Genomic DNA, 20354 nt, shown 5'->3' on the forward strand with positions numbered 1-20354 from the left:
ACCTTTTTTGTTGTTATATACCTGGATGACTGAGAAAACAAACTTTGAATAACAATATATATATTCTTCTTTTTTTTTTTTTTTTATACCTTCTTTAATCGTTCTATTTCAGCTTCATCTTTCTTAACAGTTTGCTCCCACATCATGACCTTCTCCTGATCCTCTTTCAGTTGGTTCTTCTCGTAGTCCACCTGGATTCCCAGACGGGTCTTCTGGGTCTCAAACTCAAGACTGAAGTCAAATAGGATCATGTTACACAACACTTAAAAAAAAGTTAAAAGTGAGAGAGTGAGGTGATTAAATTACTAAACTGACCGCTTCTTTGCAATTTCATTTTGCCTCTTCACTTTTTCCTCCTCAAATTCTCGGATGTTTCTTACTCCAATCTCTTTACAGAATTCAACAAACACTTCATCCTCCACCTAGTAAACAAAAGCATTAAAAAAAAGTTATTGCAGTGCTACTTATTTATTACCCGGGCTTCTCAAAGGCTACACTTTGTCAGTCTCACCAGGTTCATGCGGTCCCGGAGGTCAGTGATTTCTCGTTCACGAGACTGAATGATTCGTTTGATGTCATTGATGCGAGGGCCAAAATTTGCAAGTTCGCTCTCCAGTTTGGACTTTTCCTGCATGACACAAATAAACTTGTTAAAGCAGTTATATATACAAAAGATAAAAAGAAAATGAAACCAAAGTGACGGGCTGTACCTGCATGTTGAGGGACAGGTGTCTGGTCTTTGTTTGCTCCAGATCACTCTGGGAGTACTTCAGTCTCATCTGCAGACCGTGCGCCTGAGACTGCACTTGACGCAGCTCTGCCTCCTTCCTCTTTGCCTTCATTTGCTCCTAAAAAGAAAAATAAAGGAAAAGCAAAGAATGCAATGCATTTATGTTAATTGATAAACTCAACTACCGTCAATGTTGAGATTTTGGATAAAGCTTAGAAACGAATGCTGTTGAAGGAATGTTCAGACACTGCTTCAAACTGTATCAGGATCAGTTACGATCAAATATGCATTCTTGTCTGATAAAAAATAAAAGTCACCTTGAGCTCATCTGTAAGTTTTTCTTTTTTCTCTTTGAGTTTATCCACTGCCTTTTCATCCCAACGTCTGGCCTTGGCTTTCAGGTCACTGGCTCCTCCAGATATAACTCCAGACTTCTGGAACAAAGTACCATCCAGGGCCACCGTCTGGACACAAAGGAACAAGGAAAAATAAGCCAGAAGAAGAAAACGATCTGGACGTATGCAGGATTTTAAGAGGATTCCTCTTAAATGAAGTTGGGTACCTTGTGTCTGTATGGCCCTCCAAAAGCAATCCTTCGTGCATCCTCAACATTCTCACAAACCAGAGCGTTGCCACACGCGTACTGTAGGGCCTTCTTGATGTGGGGCGGCTCGTAGCGGATAACATCAATCACCAGCTTAGCCCCTCGCAGCTCTCTCAATTTTTCATCTGTTGGTTTAACCTTTGACAAAACAAAACTTTTTCTTTAACCGTACTGGAAACATTTTTTTAAAATTTTGTCATTTGGCAAACAACTTTTATGAATTTAGCCGTAAAATAAACACCAACAGATCCCATTAAAAGCTGAAGGAGTACAACTATTGTAGGTTGGTAAGTAGTTAGAAGGTAAACACTCATTCATACTATTTTACATCTAATCATTCTTGATTAGATCCAAAATCTGAGCTTTAATATTTACCTCAAGGTAGTCGAGAGGAAGGAAGGTCTCAGGCTCTCCTCTCTGCTCCTTGATGTACTGAATACAGTCTCTGCCAGTCTTCTCTGAGTCAACAATGATGGCATCCATGTTCTTGCCCAACACTTTGGTAACAGCAATCTGATACTTCTTCTGGGTGGGCTGACACAGGTCAATCAGACGGCCGTACTGAAAACAGTGCAAAATATGCTTTTATTAAAAATTGGTTATATAAACTTTCCACTTTTTTTATTGTTCAACACAGAAACCTAAAAAGCTGCTGGGTTACAAATAAAGAAATGCTAATTTTGTTTAATCAAAGGGGTCTTACCACAGAGCCAGGATAAAGCCTTTTGATACTCTCCATGATCTCTGCCTTACGCTGCTGCCGACTGTTTTCCTGCCTGTCGATTCTGGCGTCTCCCAGTTGCTCCATTACCTACAGCAAAAGCCAATAACATTTGGAATGGTCATTGAGTTCTCTAAGGTGACATTTTTGCTAGTCAACACATGTGAGAAGAATATACTTAACACTACGAGGCATGCGAGGAAAAACTAATTAAACACTAATTTGTAATTAATTAGTGGTCCACGTCACATTTTTCACACTTGTTTTTTACAGATATATTTATCGATTGACATAAAAAAAAAATTTGTTTTGTTTTGAACTCCTTTACTGGGGGGGAGTAAAAATTAGAGGCGACCGATTTATCGGCCCCGATTTCCTTTATTTGGGGAAATCGGCTGATACTTGCATGAGAAACCGATTTTATTGATTTTTTTAGTTTTAACAACAATTGTCTAAACTTCATTTATATTTCAGAGCACTACCTCATGGCCAGTTAAAGCATGTTTGTATTGTTTCTAGGATATTGTTCAAGGGTATGTTTTTCAAAAAATAATACTGGAAGATTGAAGGTTCAGTGTGACCTTATAACACCTGACAGTGTCGCTTATAAAACAAAATCGGTATCAGCCAAAATCGGAATCGGCAGGTCAGACTTTTAAGAAATCGGTGATCGGCCAGAAAACTGCAATTGGTGCACCCCTAGTAAAAATCAGATGCAGAACAAGCCAGCAGTCTAGCTCAAAGTTGAGCCTAAACTTTACAGCGTTTTAACTGCAGAACACTAAAAACTCAACGCTAAAATATTCACTTGAGGTCATTTACTTTTCTTTCGTCCTCGTTTATTAAGTACCTGGTTAAGCTCCATATTGATCTCATCAATCCTCCTCTTGGCCATTTCTACTTCCTCCGTCAGCTCCTCCTCCATGCGCTTCTGTTCATCCAGTGATTGTCTAAGAGTTACCAAAACAAAAGTGTTTGAGTAAAGCAGAAAAGGGGAGATATGGTAGAGCACTGTATAAAACAGTTCAAACATATGAGAAACATACCTGCTGGTGGTGATATAATCCTCCAATTTCTCAATACGTTTCTGGTTTTCTTCAATTTCACGGATCTTCTGTTTGATTTTGGCCTGGCAGAAATTAACGCAATATACAGCTGTAATAAATCTAAAATAAATCAGTTCCTGGCACAGAAAAACCTGCCATCCTTTTACCTCAGTCTCCACTTTCTTCCTCTCCTCCAAGTCAAGGCGGTCCTGGTCGGCCTTCTGGTCACGGTTGAACTTTTCCAGCTCCTGAGCCAGAGTAGCAGCACGCTTACTAGCCTCTTCCTTTAGACGATGATATTGCTTAACCTGGACAGAGAAAGAGTCGTGCAAATACATTTATGATTACATTTCAACCCAATATCTTAATCATATTAAGAACAAAGAACAAATCCAAATTAAAAACATCAAACTGACACAGTTTACAAATGCATAAAAAAAAATTGTGTGCATAATTTTATTCTACTGGCAAAAGAAGTGAATTATTATAAATGTATTCAACAAAAACAATACGTAAACCTTAATTGAGAAAAATACCTGATTTTCCTCCAGAGTGAGGTCCTGGCCCTGGCTCTGTGCCTCTTCTTCCATTCTTTCCTCAAACTCTTGCTTGGCCAGTTCCACCGCTCTCATCTCCTTATCCAACTCATCCATGTCTCCTTTGCGCTTTTTGTACATCTTTTGTGCATTCTGCAATGATTTTCGTGCTGCCTCAAGTTTCTTGATTTTGTGTGAAGTATTCTCTTTGGCCTTAATGTACTGAGGCCTCTTTTGGTTCAACTCGGAGTCCTTCTCCCTGTAAATAGAATTAAAAGGTTATTAAAAGGTTATTAAGTGAAATAAACTCAAAAAGTCTATGAGAATCCTATAAGGACACATTAACTTACTTAATTTCTTTCTCAATGGTCTGCTGTTCCCTCATCAGCCTGCCAAGCTCCTTCTTCTTGTCCTTCAGCTCCTCTTCCACATGGTCCATCTTTTTACGGTCCTTATCAATTTCTTTGTTCCGCTGACCTAGTTCTTTGTTCAGCTTCTCGATTTCAGTCTCGTTGTGGTACAACTTGAAGAGCTGCAACTGTACGCTGGCTCTTGCTACTTCATCTTTAAGGCGCTGGTACCTCTCAGCCTGACAAAATAATAAAAGAATGGACAGCATGATCAACGATGGCAAATGCAATGAAATGTTTTATTCAAGAGTGTCAACCCAATTATCAGTGAGAAAATTATTTTTCTTCCACTGCCAAACAAAATAAAGTCATGCCGAAGATTATTTTATTCCACATAAAGAATATACCTCCTCCTTCTCTTGCTTTGCTTCTTTGCGCTCTGCAGCAATGTTTTTCTTGCGGTGATAATTGAACTGTGTGTCTTCTTCTGCTTTCACCATTTCTTTTTTCCTCCGATCATACTCCTGGGCCAGCTCTCCAGAACGCGAGATCTCCTCAAAAAGCGCAGTACGCTCTTTGGGGTTCTTCATAGCAATCGACTCCACAGCTCCCTTGAAGCAACATTAAGGGTAGAGCAAGAAAAAAATGAATTGTGGTAAAAAAAAAAAAAAAACAGCTGCCAAACATAAATATACAATTTAAGCAAACACTAATTTACCACTGTAAAACAACAGGAGATTTATGACCTTAATAGAAAGGTGCCCTAAAATAGTTTGCTGATCAGTTAGTCTTACCTGAAAGACTAGAAAATTCCTAGCCTTGATCAGAATTCCAAGTTTTTCCAGCTCCTCGCTGTATTCAGGAAGGCCCACCACCTTGCTGTTGATGCGATACTCAGAAGAGGATCCTGACACATCGGCATAATGATTTAGTAAATACACGGAAAATAAAATAACTGCTGCTTTTAAAATTTTATAATTAGTTTCACATTTTAAGTTTACGTATTATATTATACTTGCAGCAGTATAAGCTCATTTCACATTAGATTATCTTTCCATGTTTTTGGGTTACGGTTGCATTAGCAAAGCTTGCGCCTCCTAATTTCTGGTTCAAAGAAGCTTCTTACCAATGATGACCCTTGTAAAGGAGCGCTCCTCTCCATTATCTTCTTGGTACACCATACTGACGAAGGCTCTGTTGGCAGCTGGCTTTCCTACAGGAGCTCCATGGATTAGATCCTTCAGAGTCTTTACACGCAAGTTACTGGTCTTTTCTGCCAACACGAAGCTGATGGCATCCATAAGGTTGGATTTTCCTAAGATAAAAAAATACATAAACAAATAAAAAATGTAGCAATGTGAGACTGCAACTTTTTCCTCATATTAATTAGAAGTCAAACATGTAAAACAGGTGAGTTATTACATTTGTTTTCACTAAGTGGCTCAACCTGTAGTAAAAGCATGAAATGCATTAAATATCTGTGCTTTTTAACTTGGCTGTGTATCTTTTATCTTTACTTTTCACCGTTTGTTGTGCAAGCTCACATTCATTCTGACTGTAACATCACTTACAGAAGCCTTAAATAACCCTTAACATTACACTGAAATACACTCAAAAAAGCAAAATATTTAGTATATATGACAAAATACACGTGGCATTAATAGTTCGGAACATTCAAACAAATATACATCAATAAAAATCGCTATATTGCAACGACACAATTTACCGTTAGCCAACACTAGCAGTTTGCATTAGCTGCTACAAATAATCCCCAACATACCAGATCCATTAGGTCCGATGATTGCAGTAAACTTGTGGAACGGTCCAATGATTTGTCGCCCTTTGTACGACTTAAAGTTTTCGATTTCTATTAGCTTTAAATAGCCCATTTTTGTTATATTTGCTTCGCCGTTAGGATAAAATCTGCACCGACGTTAGCTGTTTAGCTAATGCTAACCCGTGTGTAGCAAGTAACTATATGAAATATAAAGTTTGCTCGTAAATAAATAAATTTGCCTGTTCCGTATATTGCTCATTTGCACACGCGTTACATTATGCAGTACAAGTTAAGTCTGATAATATTTGCAGGGTGGCATTATTTATCAGAAGGGCTCGGAACTCCACTAACAACAAAGCGCCATTTTACGATCTCACAGCAAGACCCGCGCGAGACACGAAACCTCGCTTCTTCTCGCGAGACAAACTTCGGCTACCTTAAGAGTTGTTCCTCCCCCACACCTTAATGCCATTTTTAAATTAAATTCCCTTCCACAAAAATTGTGGACTGACGTTACAGAGTTAATTGTTTTTATTTATTTACTATTATTTCAAAGAAAATGGCTTCTTATGCGTTTTTTTTACAGCAAAAGACGTTCAGCTGTTACCATGGTTACCACCGGTTGCACTCAAACACAAAGGTCGAGTTGCTGAATGGTGAACACTCACGGATATTTGCTGAATTTTGTTCAAAGTTTGTAACACAGGTAAGAAGTGCTCCAAGTAATTGATTGTTGATTGTGTTTTTAGAGTGCAGCTAATAAAACACCATCTGATGTATAGCTACAATCCAAGAAGCTACCTCAGGTTAATGATGTTTGGTCATGGCAGAAGATACATTTCATAAGAATAGATCACACTATTGTGATCCCAACATAATTATTAAAACTGTTTTCACCTAAATATTTGATCTCTTCAGACATTGCAAATATGTTCCAAGCGGACTTGCTGTTAGACCAGGCCACAGAAAAGGCTGTGGAGTCACGAAGATCAGCAGAAGCAGCACGCAAGGCCCGGATCTTCAACACCAGGCTGCGTGTGATGGGCCTCGACACAGACGCCCTGAACCAGCAAGTCCAAGAAAAAAAGCAACAGCAGAACATGGAGAGACAACGAGACAAAGCTTTTGGTAAATTGTGTTCAAAATGTTGGAGACCCTATATACATGAAATCACTGTTTAACATTTCACAAGCGTATATTTACTGCATCTCAGATACGTTGAGAAGGTATCAAGATGAATCACTCCTGCAGCAAGACATTAATGACAAAGAGAAGAGAAAAGCAGTGCATCAGGACCTGACCCAGTACTGGGCCACTCAGCAACGTGTGGAGGACTCAGATGATGCTGATCTGAAGTGTGGCCTGAAGGGGGCATTCAAGATTACAGTTCCAGAGGGAGAACTTGGGCCTGCCAGCATGCAAATCTTCGAGGTAAGCGAGTATTGTGCGCTTCAGGGGGAAAAAAAACTATGAACCTAATTCAAATGGACGGCTAATAAATAATCAAGCTGCACCTGGTTGAACAGGGAGAAGATATTGGATTGGATCAAATGAAGAAAGAACAAATGAAGAAGACAGAAAAAGATCTGCGAGCACAGATGGAGGGCAATAAAAGAAGGCACATGGGGGACAAGTATAGAGGTTAAAAGAGTCAAACACATCCACACAACGATTACAGACGAGCTTACACCATCTTCCCTGTAGCTGCTGTAAATCAAACGCATGCTTCACGCTTTCCTGCACAAACAATCACACTCTCCTACACACGGTCCTTTTTGCCAGGTGACACTGATTGATGCTCATCCCCCAAGAGCTATAATGTACATATGAGTGTGTCGTTGTGCAGCTTTGTTCAGAGAGTTATGGCCAACGCAGGCGTGAAAATGGACACGTCACATGAGTTCTTATTCCATGTGCTGCAGAGATGTTGGAGAACAGGCAGACGGTGCATCAAGCCTTAAAGGAGGTTCAGCAGGCCACACTTAAAGAAGAGAGCAAGAAAGCCGAACGCACGGCGCTCAACAACTACAATCAAGCTCTGGTACAGAATATGTGCACACACGATTGCTTATGGTCATCCACGCCCTCGATGTGAACACTTGAAGGATAATCCTGTGGGATTTGGAGCGGCAGCAGACAGTTCTCATGTGGGATTTTAAAATAAGAATCGCAAACTAAAATGTTAAGTGATGCATGCACACGTTTGGCACAAGAGGGTGGCGATCTCATTGTTCCCCATCCTACACCAATGGGTAAACTACTTTGATATATGCAAGAGAATTGCCTGTTTTAAATAAGCTCCACCCCCCACTTAGCACTTCCCTCATTTGCTTGAATGCGCTTGTTGGAAATGTCCCACTGGGAAGGATTGTTGTAAATCCTTTATGTCATGATATTTTTTCTGGCAGTTGTGTGGTTTCCCTAATAACCACTCGCATGTACGATGCACAAGCAAACGCAACAGATTAAGTGGATCTCTCAGGAGAATGTGCAGCATATGGCTGATTCTTTAACCACATTTTAGTGTTTCGTAAGACCCCTGCTGTGTTAATCATTGAAGAGATAATGAATCAACTTTTTCTGAGTGAGTGCTGAGGCCTCGCCATATGTTGTTCACGCAGGCAGCGGAGCGAGACGAAAACCTCAAGGAGCAACGCAGGACGGAGGAAAGGGAGAAATTTGCAGAAATGTGGCATACAGTGACATCTGACATGATGACTGAGAGAGCAGAGGCAGCAGAGGTAGATGTGGGAGGAGGGAGGCCACCTCACATTCTGCCTGACAGGTGGAAGGGGATGAGCGCCGAGCAGCTGAGCGCCATCCACAGGGAGCGAGAACAACAGCGTCTTGACAGACAGGTATTGTACTGGTGACAGGTTAAAACGTTTACATTTTTTGTAGTTCAGCATAAGCTTTTTTTTCCAAAGCAGCTAACAGCTATGCTCTGACAAGGTGATTGGAGGCAATGAGGAGGGGGTTAATTGTTTATTGGTTTATCGTCTTCTTGTCCATTTATATTTCAACATAAAAACAGGACATGGTATGGACTTCCAGTAAAAAGACACTTTAAAACAGAGACGCCTTCACAGACATATTATAACTTCTACAATTGCATAAATGGCTCATTGTTCAAACTCATCCCTCTTTTAACCTGCAGGTTGTGTTTTCTTCTTCACTTCACCTATGAGGCATGTCAGAAGGTTAAAACCAGTTCCGTATTTGCTATCAGATTGAAAATCTAAAGCTGAAATTAAGATGTTTAACTTTCAGATTATGTGCTGTCCTTTAAGACAAAGTTTGAGTTTGAAGTTGCTGCAATGTTTATAGCTGACTTTAATTACAGTATAGAGGATTTATATATTCATCATGCATGCATCTTCTCCATGCTTACGCCCATTAAATGCATTCTAGCATGGTGCAGAGATTTTTCACAAACACTTAAAACCTTATTCATCTTGGTATAACTTACTTTTGACTTTTATTTCATTTACAAAAGTAATCTTTGTCAGCTGTTATCCTTTTTTCATATACCAAAAAAAAGTCCATGCTCAAAAATCCAGGTATACAATCCAACAATTTTCAGTCAGGTCATCTCGACAGTTTCTTTTTTTGCTGAAACATTTCACCTTCCATCCAGAAGGCTTCATCAGTCAAGGAAACACACAACATAAAACTGATTCTTCCCCCAAACAACTTACTCCAAAGTGGAACAAACCAGTTATGTTGGTGCTAAGATGGTGTCTTTGGCACGCCCCCTCCTCTCGTGCCGGCCCTCTTCCTTGTTGACAGTCGTGTCAAACTGGTTCAAAACCAAAAAAAAAAGTCCATGCTCAATAATCCAGGTATACAATCCAACGATTTTCAGTCAGGTCATCTGGATTCTTTATATACTGTAAATCTACATTATTCAGCATATAAAGAAGTGATTATTTTTACTATCAGGACTTCAGTTTTGCCAAAAAAAAAAAAAAAAGATTATCCTTTATTTTATTTTTTTGTCTGCTTCTTTAAGAAATTTTGAAAAATTTAGGAAACATTGTAGAAACAGGCAGATGTGAATGCAAACCATAACTGACCTGGCTCTTTTCTGGAGCACTGAATGTGAAAATGAATCATTTTGATGTTTTCTTCCATTTTTAAATTTAAGCAATAATATGTTTAAGTTTTTGTTTTCTGTTCACATACATATATGGGCTTTGACTTTATAATATTATGTTTATTTAGTAAATCTGCAGTTATGTAAATATTGTTGATGAGCTGCTTTCAGATTTGGCTAGGAAATTTTAACTAAACAAATGTCTACTTTATGTAAAGAAACACAAAATAATATGCAACAAACGATTATTAATTAAAGTATTTTCAAAATAGTTTTGAATACATGAAACAATTTAACATGTACTTAAAATGTATAAAAACTGAGGAAAAGATCAACCAAATTACTATTTTTCTGTTCTATTGTCTTTGTAACATTGCAGATTTGTGTTTAAATCAACAATTTGAGCAGATCTGAGATCATGTAAGGCTTTTATTTATTTCTGCTTCCAGAGACAACTTAATGCTGAAAAGATTAGCAACGCGGCTTGGGACTTTCAGCTCCTGAAGATGTCCAGAGAAGCAGAGGAGGAGGAGAGAAGAGCAGCAGAGCTGAGGAGGCAGCAGAGGGTTGAGATGGACCGGGTCAATCTGCAGCTGATCAGAGAGCAGCAAGCACAGTAAGCACTGCAAACACGAACACTCTCATGCTCAAGCACACTTTGTCTAAAGATAATTGAACTCTCAAATATTCCACATTTAAATGGCTATTTTTGAGATGCTCATTGTGTGTCAATTTATATTTTTGCTCCAGTCAGAAGTATCTGAATAAGACGCTTTACACCAACAAACCCAGCAAGGAGTACTTTAATCAGTTCAACACCAGCTCCCGCTGACCACCAGCTTGTTCCCTGGCAACGATGTGCAAATTTCACTGAATGATTCTGTATTCATAACTAATACGAATAAATTATTGACAGTCACGTTTTGCTTTTTTGTAATTTTTATTACCCAAAAGAACAAAAAAGAAACAATCGTCAGTGCATATTTTTCAATGTTTTTTTTTAAATTTTATTTCTATTTTTCAGTCATGAATCCAGTTACAGTGTTAAAATCATACAGCTATCTTTGCCCCATCTGTGGTGCTTCAGCACTCATCTCTAGTCGAACACCCCAGAAACATAAAGGCATCATCATTGTGCTAACCAACACACCACAACTAGGCACATTTCCCCCCCACCCACGTCAGTGGCACACACATCCAACCCTCCATGTTTCACCATTTTTCTTCCATTACTTCGTAAGCGATGCTACTTTTTAAGCAAACCAATTCATGTTCAAATCATTCCTTTTTTTTTTTTTTTCCCTATTTTTTAAATTTTATAAACGGGGTGGGGTTAGGGGAAGAAACATTAGTGACAGTGGAAAAGCAAAGACCAGCATTCCCTTTGGATTTCCATCAAAACACAAAAGAACAGGGTGAGTGGCAGTCGAGTGAGTATCTGTGTGTTTACTGTCATTCCCTATTCAAAACTAACATTTGTCCCAAACACTGACAAACACAGAAGTTTGGCAGCAGAGAGTTGTGCTAGAATATCAGCATAATTGAAATCATTCATTTCTCCTGTATGAAAATAGACTTTTTTTGTCCTGAGCATGTCTTTATATCCAAAAATCAAGAAACCTGGACATAACGTCTGTAATTCTAGCTTTTTTTTTAGATATCCCATACTGCCTCAGGACCTGTCATCTGATGTCCTGTCAGCAGAATGCTTTTATTTGAATAAGGAGGGCATGAATTTGCCCTGCATGGATGCATCAGGTTCAAAACTCACAGATATTCACTGCACTGCAACATGTTGCTGGATGATTATGTGCATGAACGCTAACTTAGCTTTCAGTGAGATGCACCTACTTTCACTAAATGACACTAATGTACAATTTCTTGGTTTTTACATTTTGTTTGCAAACATCTACAGTACAACTTGGTCTTTTTTTTTTTTGTTTTGTTTTTGTTTAATTTTTTTGTACCTCGACTGCAGCATGAACTATTTTATTTTTGTTACACCCAAATCTCACTGCAGTCATTTATCAAAAACACATTGTCTGAGTTCATAGCAATAGTATAGAAGAAGAAAAAACTTCAACTTGAAACGTTTTAAAATGATAATCGATTTTAAACCTGCATGTTTTAAAAATGTTATATCAAACATGGCTCTTTGAGGGTTCTATTTACACTCTGTGGGAAAAAAAACCTCCCTTTCTAAATGACTTAAAACATTTCTCATCGCTGCAGTCATGTTTCTCTGACTAAAAGCACAGAAATGCAACATCCACCTCGCCCTGAAAAGAATACATTCTCTCATATAAATACCAACAGTTCGCCTTCATCACATCTTAAAGCAATAGTTTAAATCTTTTGAAGTGAGGTTCTGTGGAAAAATTATGACCACTTAATATCTTACCTGTTGTAAATAGCTGTTTGAATGGTTTCAGTTTGAGGAAATATAGTTTAATTCTGACAGAGAGCTAACATCTTGTCCAAGCAGGGCTAGGATCAAAGTGTATCGCATTCCAGCAGAAATATTATGATTATCCTGTCTGAAATGCTCAGGCTACAAAGGAAGTGCCACAGCCAGACGCTGCTGCTATTGACACTACTAATAATCACAGGATTCTATGTAAATAACCAAGTAATTTGAAACTATAGGTAAAAGTTTGTAAAATAGCGTTAGAATGAATCATAATACATTTTTCTGAGATCAGAGTTGTAATACTTTTTGGTTCTGACCCAACTCAGACTAGCCATTAGCTCATCAATCAGGTGAGAACCAAGAATGTGCAAACAGCTATCTACAACAGGTATCGTTAACTACAACCCTTCCTTGAATCTCTACTTTAAAAGATGTGAACTATGTCTACACTACCTAGCTTGCATTGATAAAGATTGAAATCTAAAACTTTAGGGAGTGTCCAAGAAACTGCACACTCTGCAATAAATACTGCTGTTCAATCAGATTGAGTAGTATGAGATGAACAGGCATAAAAAAGATTGTTAATCAGACGCAACAATGTTTTAATACAGCGAAGAAGGAGACAAAGACGGTCACAGAGAACTTACACATAGGTCTCAACAACAAACGTTACTGTTTCATTTCCATTAATGACATTACACTTATGATATGAAGGCGAGATTGAAATGAAGTCAGTCTGATGCTTTATGCAGACGCAGCAGGCACAGGAACGTAGAAGGAGCAATTACACATCTATAATACTGTATTAGGGCTGAATAGATAGATGCAGATGCAGCGATGCAGCTATTTACACCTGTTGTTGCTCCATATCTTCACAGCAAGTCCCACTACAACTAAATTATATGCCTGGATTTTAATCTTGATCTAATAAAAATCTTAAATTAAAAAACGTCACAAGCTTGATATAAATATGAAAATAATTGGTAAATAAAATGTTTTGTGTTTAATTACAAATTTCGAAACTAAAAAATGTGAATGGCGAGCACAACGTGAGACATTAAATGGCATGAGACGTACACATTACACAGAAATGATTTTAGACCTGATAGATGTTCAGGATGTATACAATTAGTTTCCCTTTACTGGGCTCCACCATCCTCCTCCTCCTCTTATGTTTAATGCAGCGATTTGCATCTCTATATAACTACACCACGAACCCCTGATATTTAAAATGTACAACATTCTGTTTATATTTCATTTGTTTGCTGTAAGAACAAAAATACACAAAAATGGGATGAATTAAAGATGCTAAACTGCCTGGAAACTACATAGAAAACAGAAGATTATGGGTCAGGCTTGAGTCGCATGGTCCACCACTTTGGACTCTCCTTTGGTCACAATAGTCTAATCAGTCATGTGACTGCTGTGGGCATCTGAGTAGTCAGTAAATTGTACATTGGATGTCAAAATAAACAGCAGGTCGGTGGGGAGCGAGAGAATATGGGCACAAACGTGTTGACAGATTTTGGTCTGACGGTCCCTGGTGGATGTTTAGGGGTTAATTGAGGATATTAACTGAAGTGGGCATGCCGTTGGAGGCTGAGGAGATAGTGGTGGGGTTTAGCGTGGGGTTTTGAGGCATGCTATGGAACCCCTCACTTGGACGGCTGATCTGGCTGACCAGAGATTCATCATTGTTGAGCTCTGTGGTCATGGCACTGCTGCCATTAAAGTTCAGGGTGTCCTCGCTGCAGAGCTTGCTCTCCTCACCCAAAGACTGCTGGCTCGCTGTCCGCTTCTCCTCAAGATCACTAGATTGGGTGAGAGCACAAGTTAGGGAATGCACTAACATCAAAAACTCAAGAAAGGAGAAATGTGTGAAAACATATTGTCAAAAATGGTAGGTGATCACATGCAGTATAAAAGGTTGCAGCTTTATATGTGTAATTTATAGTAAGGTTAAAGGTTATGGACTGTTGAGATGATCAATGTAGACTTCAGGCATTTTATAAACTCTTGTGCTTTTAAAAAAGGAAGTCAGCAGACCAAACAATTAGAGGGGGTAACATAAAAGATGGGTAGACCACATCACAGCATACCTTTCTAGAGATCTGCAAAGCAGGGGCACGCATCAGAGAGAACAAAAAAAAAGACGCAAAGGAAAGGAACACAAAGGGTTAGGAAAACCAAGCAGTGCTGAGGGATTCAGGGCTGTTAGGAGTTCAAACGTTCCATAAAAACACAAAGTACAATTCAGACAACAAACCTGTACTCTCCAAAAGTTTCATCCTTCATCGGTCGCACTTCTGAGTCCATTGGACCGTCTTCTTTATCTTTCACTGAGAATGAGACAGGTCAGGGATCTTTATTCCAACTTTATGTCTACATCAGTAAAATGTTCTGTCAAACAGCAAGACGGCATCAAGTCTAAAGTGCAAAAAAGACAAACCATCTCTGAAGGTAATATTGGTAATCATTGGTAATGTTGCTATTCTACTTCCAAACACCCGAAGTAATACATTTTCAAGAACAAAGTGGACGACTGCCATCTTAAAACAACTAAAATACTAACTAAAATATTTTTTTAAAGCAGCAAGACCAGGCTGCACCAGAAGTGGTACAGCTACCTGCTGCTGCCAGTATTTACATTTGTAAAGATTAGCATAACGTTTTGTAAATAGCTGTAATGAGAAATCAATACAAGTGTAAAAGTTTATACAACAGCATTCTTAAACTGCTGTGGATTTATTTAGACAGCGACGATCAACGTCAGTTTTAGCCTCACTTAGTCAAGCCATTAGATTATAATAGAATTAAACTATTTTCCAAGCAAGTGTTTCTCAACGAGATATCTACAACAGGTCTCTCTTGTAAATGAGTCCTCGTGACTCAATGAGACTAACCTGTATAAATAAAGGTTGAATGAATGAATGAATGAAGATATTACTTGTTCATAACCTTTAAACAAAACCACACATCACTATCACTTAATGTTTTAAAGGAGAAAAAAGGTTATACATGTAAATATAGATTACAAAAAAGCTACTCCAACTCTATGATTTTGTGATTTACAAGAAGTATTTTTAGTTGAACCGATGATCTTGTGATGTATGCAGAGCACTCGTCTTGTTGGAAAGTGTTTACCTGAGTACTTTCCTCCTTTACTCCTCCTGATGAAGCATAGGATGAGCAGAATCAACAACAGAAGTCCGATGGCACTCACAACTCCGATGAACCAGCCCTGCGTTGCAATGCTTCGCTGCACCTCTGTCACTTCTTTGGAAGGAAAATAAAAATAGGTGGGAAGTAGGTGAGAAGCCAAAAAAAAAACAACCCTTTTTTAAGGAAATCAGGATGAAAACACAAGAATGCTGTAAAGCATGAAAAGGATAGACGGCACAAGATAAATGAGAGCAGAATCTAGAGCACACAAGAAAATGTGTAATGCACTCTGACAAGGTGACATTTCACCTAAGAACTAAAGTATTACCCTTCATACGGCTAACCAAGCTCTCCTCACAAGAGTCTTTGAAAGCATTTCACAAGCAGAAAGACAGAAGAATTGCATGGTACTGTCTTTAGGATGCAATTTGATATTTTTAGACACAGAAACCCCACTGGGGAAAGCAAAGGGGATACAAGGAAACAGCGTGAATGACGGCAAAGAGCTACCTGTTCCTGCTGTGTTTATGTCAGTATCCCAGAATGTGGTGTTGCCGTAGATGAAGTGTAGGAGATAGTGAGAGCCAGGACTCAAACCCTGAAGTTGGTAGAAGGACTGAGAGGAGTTCAGTTTCTCAGACTTCTTCCATTTGTTGCCATCTGCACAAGCACATCGTGAACCTCAGTTACATTTCTGCTGCTGTTCAGGATATCAATCACTGCAGTGATTATTTTAGTGCATATATCATACCGTTCTTTTTCAGGTAGTGGATGTAGAAACCAACATTCCTTTGTCTCTTCTTGGCTTCCCAGCTGACATTTACCAAGTTCTCCCCTACAGATACACTGATGTCGTCAGGGGGTGCTGCAGTATAAAGACAGACAATACTTAAATATGATGTACACAAGCACAAATTGCCTGCAAATACCATTCTTGAAATTAAGAGAAATAATACCTCCTTCCAGTGTGGTGGCCCCCGTCATCATACTGGACTCTCCATCCCCGGCAGCTGTGCGCCCCCTCAGATAAAAGCGGTAATGGCTGAGACGGTCCAGGCTCGTTAGGGTGAGGTGAGTGGCTGCGGGGTCATCGATTGTCTCTTCCTGCATGGGGCTGTCGTCATTCTCTGTAACTGACCACAGCAAAGCCCAAAGCCTTTCAGTCACTGTTTGACTACCGACACCTGACTGACGGATGCACGTAACTAAGATTTTGTGACATTTTTATAGTTTCATAGATGTAATTTGAGTATTTTTGTAAATAGTATCCTCCACATGAATTCAGTCCAGTAAATCTAGGAGATTTAAAAGATTTTACATTAGGGATCAAATATGAAGCTCTTACTCCGCTGGTACTGAAGTAGGTATCCAACAAGGATGCCATTGGGGTGAGCAGGAGGTTTCCAGTGCAGGATCATTTCTGTCTCTGAGGGGCTGTCCAGGATCAGAGATGTGGGAGGACCAGGTACTGACAACAGCACAAAGACACCTGGTTAAACTTTGCTCGGCTTAAAAAGAGGCTCATTTAGTTTTGATCAAAGCCATTCAGTAAAATATATCTTAAAAGCTGTTTCATAATTCTCCCCTGTCCCATATCAGTCGTTATCTTGCTCAATCTCTGTTTCTTGTTTTCTGTGTCTAATCCTCTCCAACTACTTTATCAAGTTTCTTTTCCCCTGCCTTGTCAATCCCCACCACCTTATATTCTTACCTCCCTCTGGAGTCTTGAAGACCCGAGGCTCAGAATGGGGTCCTTCTCCTTTTTTGTTAAACACACTGACAGTCAGAACATAGTGGGAGTACGGTCTAAGATTACTGATGACCTTCTCCACTTCTTTGGGCCCAGTTTCTTCTATCACAACGTTCTCGGACTCCCTGGACCGTCGGCCTCGGTGGTGGCTCCTGGAGCCTTTTCTGGTTACATGTATCTGATGCGACCAAAACAACATCATGAGTTCTGGCTTTAGAGGTTAAACAGAAAAAATAGACAAGAGAAGATTCAGAAACAACACCTTGTATCCCAGCAAGTGTCCTCTGACTGACTCTCTGTCCACGGCAAACCAGTTTACTTTGATTGTCATGCTGTTTATCAGTTGAACACCCACATCCATTGGTGCCTCAAGTGGAACTGAGAGACAATGTAAAGTATGAATATTTACACTAAAAGAAAAGTGTACAGCCGAATAATGTGTTATTTAAAATATTTTACCATCTTCTCCTGAGTAGCCAATAACCGGGTCTGGCTCAGGTCCGTCCCCAAATGCATTAACAGCCTGAACTTTAATTTCAAAGGCGGAGAAATTGCCAACGCCGTTGACAAGAAATTGGTGCTCTGTTGTGTTGCTCTCATGCCACTTAGGCCCACTGCCCACCGCTCTCCTCCACTGCACCTTGTACTTGAAATCTGGTCCGTTAAAGTTCCTGTAGTCCATTTTCTGAAACGAATGGAAGGCAGTAAAACACAAATCCTCCTAAAGCCAAACAAAATTGTGACTGCTGCTCCAGCATTCACACTATTGTTCATCAGTATATATTTTTTAATTTGTTCTTTACAATCAAATAATAAACATTTGTGTGTTAGGCTTGATCAGGAATAGTGCACTATGAAATATAGTGTTTGTAACTTTTATACTCTTGGCATTTTTAACTTTATTAACCAAAAAAAAAAACATTAAATACATTGAGATATCTTAGGTTCCTTCAAAAAAGCTGTTTTCTCAATTAAACATGCTCTATTTTTGTCTTCTTATGATCCTTTTAGTTTTTAGCTATAGTTTAGCTTTAGTGAAGTTAATAAGTTTCTTTCAGCTGTGCCTTTCTTCAGGGGTTGTTTGATGCCAGTGCCCTTTCTGATGCAGCCTGGGTTCGAACCTGCAACCTCAGGATGGCAGGACCATGGCACTGATCACCGCAGCCCCCTTTAGTTTGTCTAGTTTAGCTTTGCTAAGTTATTTTAGCTACCGTTTTGCTATATTTAGTCTTTAGTTACAGTTTTGAATATTGTAGCTTTTAGCCATTGTTTTGCTAATTTAAGCTTAGCTCTTTTTTACATTAGATTTTAGTACATGCAACAGTTACTCTTTTTTATCAAGGCATTTAGCTACTGTTCTTTTCACTTTAACTTGTAACAACAGTTTTGAATTTTTTTTTTTTTTAGGCAGCAGTTTCCTAATTTTCACTTTCAGGAAAAAAAATTGATTTTAGCTTTTAGTTTCTGTTTTGCAGACTTTAGCTTCTGCTCTGCTTCTTTTCACTTCAGCATTTCATTCTACAACAACTTTTAGCACATTAAGCACCCAGTTTTCACACCATTATTGCAGAAAATGCATCTTCTCTAGCTGAGTTTGTTAAGAAAATAAAAATCTTGTACACTTAGCGTACCTCCCAGGTGATGAGCAGAGTATCTGGGTCTACAGACTCACTCCTGACATCCTCCGGGTTGTTGGCTGGAGCTGTTCAAAGGATGAAAAAGACAGTTTGTTGTTATCTGGTTACACTTTGACAGTGAAAAATGTTTTCAATGCAAAACTATGGCTTTTACCTTCAGCAGGTGTGTTGTGGATATCAGATGGTTTGCTGGGGTCACTCTTTCCCACTTCGTTTATGGCAATGACCCGGAAACGGTAGGATATGTAAGGCCACAGGTGGAGGACAACACGCTCCTTGTTCCCTTCTACTCGCTTTAGCTCTTCCCAATCCCTCCCTATCAAACCCTGGTCCTCAAACTCAACAACGTACTCTGCGGAAACAAAGTGAAAGTTTGATGGGGACGAAAAGATGCAGCCACACACTGCAAAAATAATTCAGAGACACTCAGAGCTCGCATGAACTTTAATCGTGTTGTAGACATTTCCCTGATAAATCAAGTTATTTGATACGCTAAAGTCTTGCTCTAAAGAAAAAAGGCTGGGATAAAATGAGTGACAGAATGTGTGTTTGTCTGCAATGAACCTAGCACAGGGCTGTTGTGGTTGGATCCTGGAGTCCATCTGAGAGTGACAGCTCGATGCTTAGGATCAGAGATATGGAGGAGGACTGGAGGATCTGGTCGGTCTAAGGGGAACACCAACATTATCAGTTTTGTCACCACTGCCTGCACACTGCATGTAAATATTTATAAAATTATGTTTTAAATTACAAAACAAATGCATGTTTGTGGCCTATGCCTGTTGTGTATCCAGTCCAGGAAAGGTGAGCTTACCATATAAAATGAGCATGGCACTGGCATCAGCCTTGTCCAGTGATGTGATGATCTCACAGGTGTAGAAGCCTTCATCGTCTGGTTCCACATCAGATATTCTGAATTCTGGCCCATCAAATGTGTATCTGAAAAAATGAATCCAGTATTGTTTTTTCTTATATATTTTTCAGTACAATACCTTCCTCTCTACCTCGTCATCGTGTCAATATCTTTTATTCTTTTGTCAACACAGACATGAACAAGTCCAAATTGAAACCTGACGGAACAACATGCGATAAGTTTAATTTGTGACATTTATTCCTAGCTGTGCTTGTATACCAAAGATGCTACTGTTAGCATTCACATAAATCAATGCATTTCTAACGTCATCCCCCTTATCATTGTCAGATCTTGCTCAGAGTCTTGAGTCTTACTTTTGACTGCTGGAGGATTCAAACAGCTTTGTATTGTTCTTCCTCCACTGAATGATGGGAACTTTGAGACTGGCGTCATAATGGGCCACACATGTAAAGACTGCTGTGTGTCCAGGCTGCACCTTTATATCCTTGGGTGGTGACAAGATCACTGTTCTGTCTGCAGGGGAAATGAAGGATATGAGAAAAAACTGAGACAAGTTGAAGGATGTGCAATAACTTTAAGCTGCTAAAGCATTTGGTGTGTGTGTGTGTGTGTGCGTGTGTGTGTGTGTGTGTGTGTGTGTGTGTGTGTGTGTGTGTGTGTG

The 20354-nt window shown here is 39.2% G+C and overlaps 3 protein-coding genes across 3 annotated transcripts in view; 1 reads left to right on the forward strand and 2 right to left on the reverse strand.

Annotated features, from left to right (window-relative positions):
* Positions 1-6156, reverse strand: part of smc1a (structural maintenance of chromosomes 1A) — a 10103-nt gene extending 3947 nt beyond the window's left edge. Inside the window, exons 1-17 of the mRNA XM_037684881.1 lie at positions 5768-6156; positions 5114-5302; positions 4782-4894; positions 4395-4598; positions 3988-4226; positions 3638-3896; positions 3269-3409; positions 3102-3184; positions 2906-3005; positions 2038-2145; positions 1710-1895; positions 1293-1472; positions 1048-1194; positions 711-848; positions 512-628; positions 316-422; positions 90-231 (exon numbers count right to left, since the gene is read on the reverse strand). Of these exons, the coding sequence (XP_037540809.1) occupies positions 90-231; positions 316-422; positions 512-628; positions 711-848; positions 1048-1194; positions 1293-1472; positions 1710-1895; positions 2038-2145; positions 2906-3005; positions 3102-3184; positions 3269-3409; positions 3638-3896; positions 3988-4226; positions 4395-4598; positions 4782-4894; positions 5114-5302; positions 5768-5876 (2562 nt within the window). The 5' untranslated portion in view covers positions 5877-6156. The remainder of the gene's footprint in view (positions 1-89; positions 232-315; positions 423-511; positions 629-710; positions 849-1047; positions 1195-1292; positions 1473-1709; positions 1896-2037; positions 2146-2905; positions 3006-3101; positions 3185-3268; positions 3410-3637; positions 3897-3987; positions 4227-4394; positions 4599-4781; positions 4895-5113; positions 5303-5767) is intronic.
* Positions 6157-6693: 537 nt separating this feature from the next.
* Positions 6694-10692, forward strand: ribc1 (RIB43A domain with coiled-coils 1). Its single transcript, XM_037684176.1, has 7 exons — positions 6694-6892; positions 6978-7195; positions 7291-7405; positions 7687-7805; positions 8386-8622; positions 10310-10476; positions 10611-10692. The coding sequence occupies exons 1-7, from the start codon at positions 6694-6696 to the stop codon at positions 10690-10692; spliced, it is 1137 nt and encodes a 378-aa protein (XP_037540104.1).
* Positions 10693-13261: 2569 nt separating this feature from the next.
* The window catches only part of l1cama (L1 cell adhesion molecule, paralog a), a 37025-nt gene continuing 29932 nt past the window's right edge, over positions 13262-20354 (reverse strand). The window contains exons 12-27 of the mRNA XM_037684486.1: positions 20047-20206; positions 19634-19758; positions 19384-19485; positions 18974-19171; positions 18814-18884; positions 17642-17867; positions 17445-17560; positions 17144-17360; positions 16778-16900; positions 16389-16565; positions 16184-16297; positions 15943-16092; positions 15415-15546; positions 14537-14609; positions 14370-14381; positions 13262-14081 (exon numbers count right to left, since the gene is read on the reverse strand). Of these exons, the coding sequence (XP_037540414.1) occupies positions 13829-14081; positions 14370-14381; positions 14537-14609; positions 15415-15546; positions 15943-16092; positions 16184-16297; positions 16389-16565; positions 16778-16900; positions 17144-17360; positions 17445-17560; positions 17642-17867; positions 18814-18884; positions 18974-19171; positions 19384-19485; positions 19634-19758; positions 20047-20206 (2249 nt within the window). The 3' untranslated portion in view covers positions 13262-13828. The remainder of the gene's footprint in view (positions 14082-14369; positions 14382-14536; positions 14610-15414; positions 15547-15942; positions 16093-16183; positions 16298-16388; positions 16566-16777; positions 16901-17143; positions 17361-17444; positions 17561-17641; positions 17868-18813; positions 18885-18973; positions 19172-19383; positions 19486-19633; positions 19759-20046; positions 20207-20354) is intronic.

Source organism: Nematolebias whitei, chromosome 11 (genome assembly GCF_014905685.2).
Source record: "Nematolebias whitei isolate Nwh7 chromosome 11, NemWhi1, whole genome shotgun sequence".
NCBI classification, from domain to species: domain Eukaryota; kingdom Metazoa; phylum Chordata; class Actinopteri; order Cyprinodontiformes; family Rivulidae; genus Nematolebias; species Nematolebias whitei.